This window comes from Nematolebias whitei, chromosome 3 (genome assembly GCF_014905685.2).
Source record: "Nematolebias whitei isolate Nwh7 chromosome 3, NemWhi1, whole genome shotgun sequence".
Taxonomy (NCBI): domain Eukaryota; kingdom Metazoa; phylum Chordata; class Actinopteri; order Cyprinodontiformes; family Rivulidae; genus Nematolebias; species Nematolebias whitei.
In genome coordinates this window covers 31,888,918-31,897,174 of record NC_056500.1, presented here as the reverse complement: position 1 = coordinate 31,897,174, position 8,257 = coordinate 31,888,918, and the positions used below count along the sequence as shown (strand labels likewise).

General features: G+C 39.1%; 1 protein-coding gene across 3 annotated transcripts in view; it reads left to right on the top strand.

Moving 5' to 3' along the window:
• The window catches only part of ralgps2 (Ral GEF with PH domain and SH3 binding motif 2), a 105,319-nt gene that overhangs the window by 75,048 nt on the left and 22,014 nt on the right, over positions 1 to 8,257 (top strand). For all 3 annotated transcript variants that reach the window (XM_037698205.1, XM_037698203.1, XM_037698204.1), the window contains 5 exons: positions 5,363 to 5,500; positions 6,341 to 6,431; positions 6,895 to 6,962; positions 7,038 to 7,167; positions 7,294 to 7,445. In XM_037698205.1, the coding sequence (XP_037554133.1) occupies positions 5,363 to 5,500; positions 6,341 to 6,431; positions 6,895 to 6,962; positions 7,038 to 7,167; positions 7,294 to 7,445 (579 nt within the window). The remainder of the gene's footprint in view (positions 1 to 5,362; positions 5,501 to 6,340; positions 6,432 to 6,894; positions 6,963 to 7,037; positions 7,168 to 7,293; positions 7,446 to 8,257) is intronic.

Sequence of the window (8,257 nt, the reverse complement as noted above, 5' to 3'; positions counted from 1 at the left end):
TTTATATATATATATATTATTTATATATATATATAAAATATAGATCAGTTCAATAGCCCCTTTTTTTCTTATGAGTCACACTTCAGCCAAAGCTCATGCATCAGTCTACACATGTTTTCCATTAGCTGCATCAACACAGAAAAGTGTATAAATTTGCTTGAATGGCATGACACTCTCATGCCCATTTGCTCTACTGAGTTTTATGCCTGTTTTGTATTTACCCTAACCTCCCAGGTGACCTCCTATCCCCTGTGACCTGTTCTTTCAGTCGTGTCCAAGACATTAAGTGGTTAAAAAAAAAAAGCTTCATGTGTAGTTATGGACTTTAGTTGTATGTCTGCTACCAGCTGAACTTTATTTTAGGTTTGGCTGCTTTTTAATAACTCTTAAGGTTTTACAATTTTTACCACAATACAGGTTTTAGTTTTAAGGGGCAAATATTGCCTACCTTTCTTTATTTTTTGTTGCTGGTTTTACATTCACCTGGTAAGCAGTGAAGAGTCAGTGATTTTGGTCTAATCTTTCTCTGTATCTGTTTGTTGCTGGTTTTGTCTCCAGTCACAGACCGAAGAGGGGAATTGGAAATACCCTCCATTTATCTTGTAAATGGTAAATTGTAAATGGACTGTACTTATATAGTGCATTTCTGTTTTATTAAGATACTCCAAGCACTTTACACTACAATCATTTACCCATTCATACAGCACTCTACTAGATCTCTACAAAGATTAATCAGTATTTTACCACATTCATACACTGATGGGACACACATCAGAGGCAATGAGGGATTCAGTGTCTTGCCCAAGGACACTTCAGCATGTGGCTGCTGGTGGAATCGAACCCCCAACTCTTGCATTGGCGGACAACTGCTCTAACCACTCAGCCACAGCCGCCTGTCTATCCGTCTTGTGAGCTGGATAACTTGAAAAATAAGTGTTACCAACTTCCATTTTGGTACGTGGCCGTATGTAGGTGTCATTAATGTCCCAAGTGAAAAATTGGGTTGCCACATCATAATCCTAAATGGCTGCCACCAAATATTTATATATGCAAACCTTGTGAGGTGTATAACTTGAAAAATAAGCCACGTCCAGACTTCCATTTTTAGTGTAGCTGCATCTAGTGGTAAGAAAGATCACTATAGAAAATTGGATGCCACGTTAAGTTCATAATTTCCACAGCCATGTAAACCAACCACCTCCATTTTTTGAGGAAACTGTTTTCTAGTTTTACTATCTTAAAAAATGATGTTTCCTCAAATGATTGGTTGGAGTGACTGACTGCGGGGGTTGCTGAAGTTTAATCTATAGTGTCCACAGCCACCTTTGGCCAACCCCTGGCTTCGCCGTTACGCCCTTGTAGTGGATAAAATTGCTTCCTCCTCAAACTAGGCTCCGCCCTCTCTTCTTAAACACAATGTCACTCCTACCCATATCTTGAATCAAAAACATTGATTTACTTGCATTTCCTGTTAAATTCAATCCAGAAAAACTCCTCAAAAACTACAAACATTCACTACTCAAATCCCTCAGCTATGGGTGCCACTGGCATACTGCTTGTTTACTTTTAGGAAGCATCTGCTATAATTGTGCTTTGAAGGGTTTGTTAAAAAAAAAAAAAAGGCTTTGGTTTTAAAGTAAATTCTGAGGTGATCCATGCCTGTTACCCAAAACCCACAGTTGGGTTTTGCCAGCTGGATGAGCCATCAGTGTATGTGTCGTTTACAACAGACTGTGATGGATCAGCTGTAAAGTACCCCGGGGCAGCTGAGGTTGACAGCACGTCTTACTTGACTTCCTTTTCTTGGAATTTCTCAAGGAAGTTTTAAAAAATTGAAATGGAAATCTCCTCATGGAAGATTAAGAGAATTTTAGTTCATGTGAGGATTGGTACTAATGTCCCCATTAAAGCCTCCCCGCTCTTGTTCCCAAAGGTGCAGATAACCCTGGAATGTTCTGGACATGTGTCAAACAGCTGCTCCTGCCTCCTCTTTAACTTGTCGGCTTTCTCTCCTCTGTTCCACACAGAGTGATTGATATGGTGACTTATTATTTCTGGGGAAAGGCGAGGATGTCTGTGAAATGTTTTCGTATCCCTTTTGTTAAAGCTATGACTTTCTGAAGGACTGTGTGTGTGTCTCTTGTGGTCGGTTACTGCATTCACAGATGTGACTTGGTAGTGAGCAGAAGGTTTTCCACAGACCTCACCAATATTCCAGGATTTTAGTGGAAACTTTCAAAGACATTTGATCTGAAAGAGCACCAGGCTAGTGTTGGAGTTCAAAAGAGTTTGATATCATAGTAAGGCTGTGACTCGAATATCTTGTGCCCACAATATGTGTTTATGAAGAAGATATATTCACACACACATACAAACACCCTTTTTTATAGTAAATTCTGTTTTCATTGGAGTTCCATTGTATGTCACCCCTTCATGAGATGCAAACTTACTGAATTCAAACCATCAGTAGGTGAAACCAGATCCTTCCACAGTTCAGTCTTGGAGCAGTTGTTTTAGAAAAATCAAATGAGCCTGCCTCGAGATCAAATCTTTCCATCAGATTAGATCAGTCTCCCTCGATGAGTTTATTGGTGGAATTCCTTCCCCTTAAACTGTTTTCATTTCTCTCCAACTTTCTGTTTGACTCCAGGTCAGAAGTGATCGCAAAAAGAAAGTTCAAGACTTTATGAACTTTACTCACTTGGCTGCAATCACATTTGACTTATTTATTTATTTTTGTTTAATCTTCCAATTACCTGCACTCAAATACATGTGAACTTAATTATTTGCATGCTGTACATGCATATATCAGTACGAACAAAGAATAAAGTCAAATAAGTGTTGCTAAATGTTTCAGTTTACCGTTACAACTTTAATCCTAAAATGTCCTAACCTTACAGCCGGAGTTTTCACAGCATATTTCTTGCACAAACATCAAATTGATGAAAACAGATCCACACACTCCAAAAGCCAAAATTCAAAATGGATCAAAGTTAGTTTTACCTGTTTTGATGCCAGTAGTGGCAGCTGATGTTTTCCTGCAGTTATAGTTTTGTGTGTGAGTTGTATGTTGTCTTCACAGAGTTGCAGTGCTCACGACTCATTTCCCTGTTTTTCTTTGTCCCAGTGCTTGAAGGTGCTCCCCCTCACTCGCTCCTTCTGCTGTGTAGCTGCAACTTGCACAGATTTAATCCAGGCCTCACTTCTCAAAGATGTGCTTCCCTGTAACGTTGTAGGTGTCCTGGGGCTCGGGCAGCTACATGATTCAAAAACCGGCCACTTCAGCTGTCTGTGCTCCAACTGATGCCTTCAGTTTTTCACAAAGGCTAGGGGGAACCCAGAGGAGGGGAGGAGCCATGAGTGTTGAAGATTACATTTTTTTCCTCTTGCTTGCTTCATTTTTTAAAGTTGCCCTGCCTACATCTGATGTCATTCTTAATGGGGACAAAAGACAAAAAATAAAAAGAGTATAACAAAGCAGTCTCTTTAAATTTCCCCTCCCTAACAATAGCAGCTGTGGTGCTCCTAAACTCTTAAAGGAAGTGGTTTGAGTTAAAGGACACCCAACCTACTGGAATCCAGACTTTGCTGACGTATAAGCAAAGGCATGAGCTGTTTTGACACTATTTGTCCTAAAGCACATTAAATTAGTTTAAGCTGCCCTTTTTTAGCCACGAGGGGAGCTGTTAGTAACGCTGCTGGGTCGGGTGTCGTCCTGTCAAACAGCTTGGTCCTGAAGCAGGAAGATGAATCTGATTTGTGGTGCTATTGAAGCAGAATGCTTATCCCAGGTGTCGTCTGAGGTTGTCTGCCATTTGCTTTCTTTTATCATCACTCTCATTTATTGTTTGTTTCTTAAACATGGACTAACATGATATTCCTAACTGTCTTTAGATGATCATCTTAGAAAGCAGAAACTCGTTTTCTTTTTTTTGAAACCACATCCCTTTTTCTTATTGATACCCCGTTTTACCGCAGTTGAGCACATTTAATGACTCTGTACTTTAACAAAAAGCTTGAATCTTTGTACAGATAGTTTAGGCAGTGTAGGTTTAGGCATGACGAACAGCTGTTATCCCTCGCATGTTTACTGGAGAGCAACTGTAGCAGTGACGCCTCTGGCATCCCTCTCCCTCTTCTTCACATTTCTCATGTACTATTTTACAGCCAAGTCTTGTAAACTGCTTCTTGTATTCCCTCATTGTCTTTTAATCAGATTCTATGTGTATACAAATATATCCGTATAAAATATCCTTAAGTTCAAGTCAGTTTTATTGCCATTTCCATCACGTGGTACATGAGGTGGAACGAAATTGTGTACTCAGGGTCCCAGTTACACACAGAAAGTAGCAAAAAATATAAAGTATAAAGAGAAACCGTAAATAAGGATCTAAGATATACACTAAGCGAACGCCAAACAGTACGGTAAAAGATCTAAAATATAAGTTTTACATTATAAGTGTTTAGCATATATCTTATCCTAGATCTAAGATATACACTAATAAGGTAAAACAATACGGTGTAACAACAGCAGCCCGAGACACATAAGACACATTTCTACCATTTTCTTTTCTGGGACTTTCGATCCTGCAGTTTTGTCTGCCTGCATATTTTTGTAAATCTATTTCCAAACACAAATATCTGAGAATCACTCTGTTTTTCTCGAGAGGGAGTATTTTTTTTCCTTTAGTCTGATCTGTGATAATTTTTCAGACATCTGCATTCAATTGTGAGCGTGGTGTGCGAATGAAAACGTTGAGTGAGACGAGGAGAATAGGAGACAAATGGCACCATTGAACTGCTTCTGAACAGTATTAATCTCAATCGCAGAACGATGGGAAGCTGTTCCTGTGTTTGTCTTTAGTGTCATTATTTATACAATGGGGATGCTAGAAGTCTGTTCTCCAAGTTTGCCAAACTAAGGGGCAGTGAGGATGGTATGAGATACAGCTTTGAGAATGAGACGGTGAGGAGACTTATCTGTTCAAAGCTGATCAGTTTGTTTAAAAAATGAAGCAAAGATGAGTTTGTGCAGGGTCTTATGTATTGATACACACGCTGTATACAACTGTAAGTTTTACAGCTGGTTGGCGTTTCTGCCTTAAAGTGTGGAAAATCTGACTGTCTGGTTCAGTCTTGTCTATGCTGGTCCATCCCAGCGGTCCGAGCGCTGTATGTTTTGTTAGGAAAACTCATGTTCCCCAGTGTCAAATATGATCTACAACACCTCGTGCAGATGGACTGTGTCCTCGTTTGGTTTGTGCTGTGGGGCTCTGGCTTACATAAGGAGGAGTGCATGAGAAGAGGCTTGTGCGGTTCTCATAACTTACCATGTTTATCCTTTTTGTCCAATTTATTTCAGGGATGTACCTTTCTGACCTGACGTATATAGATTCAGCCTACCCTTCCACAGGTAGCATACTGGAGAATGAGCAGAGGTCCAACCTGATGAACAACATCCTCAGAATCATATCAGACCTGCAGAGATCTTGTAACTACGGTGAGACTCAGACACACGAGCAGAAAACTCTGTAAGGACTGGATATACAAGTTATTTCCTGTTTCATCATCTGAATAAATGCAGGTCATATATGTAGTTGTTCCAGAAATCTGACTATGTCCATAAAGAAAGAAGTTTGCTTTAGAGCTGACGCAAACTGTACAATTACTACTTACTGTAGTTTCCATTCTCAGAAACATCCTGAAGTAATCTGTATTTGAGTTTTGGTGAAATGAAATGTAACATTTTTGATTCAATATAAACACATGCCTGCATCTATGTTTAGGTTAAAAACAGCTGAAATGTGATATGGGTACGCAAATAAGAGTAAAAAAAACCAACATAAGGCGGGATAAATACACAATTCTCTTAAATAGGAAGAATAAATGCTAACTACCTGTTTCTTTCAAATGTTTAAATTATTATTATTGGAGAAAATTATTTTTGAAATCTGTCAAAAAATAAATATGTGCAGCAACCAAAATCCAAACAAGTATTTCTGGCATGAGTTTCATTTTGTTCTTTTTTTGTAATGTAAAAATATACAAAAACTTTTGGAAGTCTGGACTAATCTCAGTTTCTGTATCGAGTCCACACATTCTTGAAGTTTTGTTCCAGTTGTGCTGTTTTTTTTCCCCCCCACATTTAAAGCTAAATCTCACCAAGCTTCTAGCGTATGTGCCACAAGCAACAAAATCCTACCAGATAGCAATTACATTTTATATTTTATTTAAAAAAATTGATTGATCCTTCAGAAGGCTGTATAATGCAAAGCACAAAGTAAAATAGAAATTTAAAAAGCCTGTGTTTTATCTGTTTTTTTGTTTGTTTGTTTTTCAGATATTCCAGTTTTGCCTCACATACAGAAATATTTGAACTCTGTTAGATACATTGAGGAGCTGCAAAAGTTTGTGGAGGATGACAATTACAAGTAAGAAATCAGAAGATGCTTTTTTTTTTTTGCACAGAAAAAGATTCACAGATTTGTAAAATGCTAGCAGTGTTTGTTTGAGTTAAAAGTTAAAAGTCCTGCCGTAAAATGTAATTCTAGGGTAACGGGCACTTTGCACTGAACAGCAGTGGATATGAGCTGCTAAAAACAAAATCAGATCTGAGAGCAGATCTGAAATTGGTTTTGTTTGACTGGTTTCAGCACTTAGAAACTGCTTATTTTAGCTAAAACTATGAAGAAGAGACATTTGGAGAATGCTGTAGCTGTTCTTAAACACATAAAGAAAACTCTGGTTTTTGCTAGTGATACACCAAAATACTCAATCTAGTTGGCCAGTCTTGTTTTAGGATCTGTGTTATCCCAAAGCATTTATTCCTGTTTTTATGCTCATTCAGAGTCGACTGAATTATTTGCGATTGTTGCACTGATCATTTTTACACAGGTTGTCCCAGAGGATTGAACCAGGCACCAGCACACCTCGAGCCAACGCCTCCAAGGAGGATCTTGTTGGTGAGTTTGAGTCTAAACTCCCTGTGAGCACTCAAATATTCATGGTGCCTTCATGTTTTTTTATTCCGCGTACAGGTCAAGAATCATCATCTTCTCCTCTTTCTGGACGTAAGGGTTCAGTAACGGCTGAAGTCCCAAATACACCTCCATCCCCAAGGAACATGCTGCCCTACGGACACAGGAAATGTCACAGCCTGGGCTACAAGTGAGTGTTTATATTTTTTTGTATGCAGGAAGCAATTTCTTTCTATATGTTAATGAAGATGGTGTATTCCAGTATTCTAATGCCCTAAAGTAAAAATCTTAACTTGTGTCTGTGTTTTCTCTTCAGTTTTATCCACAAGATGAATACGGTAGAGTTTAAAAGCGCCACCTTTCCCAACGCTGGTTCTCGTCACCTGTTGGATGACAGTGTGTTGGAGAGCCACAGTCCCACCAGAGGACAGGCAGAGAGCTCAACACTTTCCAGTGGCATTTCACTCGGTAAGACGAAAACGTTTTTTGTCCCCTGTCGCAGAGTGGAGGGGACAGTCCATCTGTCTCCAGTTCATCTTACAAGATGGATAACTTGAAAAATAAGTGAGGTACTGTGTGGCTGCATCTAGGCGCAATGAAGGTCACTATCAAAAATTGGGTTGCCACATGAAAATCAAAGATGGCCAGTACCATATAAAGAGATTAAAGTTCTCCGTAGTCACATGGATTTCTGTTCTCTCTAACTCTAATGGTGTGGGTGTAGTGTCTTTTGAGATTGCCCATTTCACTATCAAACAAGATGTTAGGTGTAATGTCACTGTCCATAGTCCAAAATGCAACCCCCCCCCCCCCCCCAAAAAAAACAAAAAACAAAAAAAAACAAATGTTAAATAAAAACCATTTGATATATATCTAAAAAAGTTAAGTCTGGTCCTCTGGGCGTGTTCAAAAAACAATAAAAAATTGTAGAAACGTTTCATCTTTCATCAGAAAGACTTCTTCAGTCTTCAGTCTTTCGGATGAAAGACGAAATGTTTCTACAATTTTTTTTTGTTTTTTGAACACGCCCAGAGGACCAGACTTAACTTTTTTTGGACTATTCTACCTGGATTATTGAGCATGCATCAGAACATTTGAGAGATAGTTGCCCACTCCTGAACTCAACCACATGTTGTGAAATCATCCCTACGCCACCTAGTGGCAGTAAAATGATATTGTTTTTGAAAAGTTCTCTGACTCGCATGGTCAGTCTCAGCAGTTCCACCGAGCTCACAGACGAAGAGCTCGCAGACGAAGAGCTCGCAGACGAAGAGCTCGCA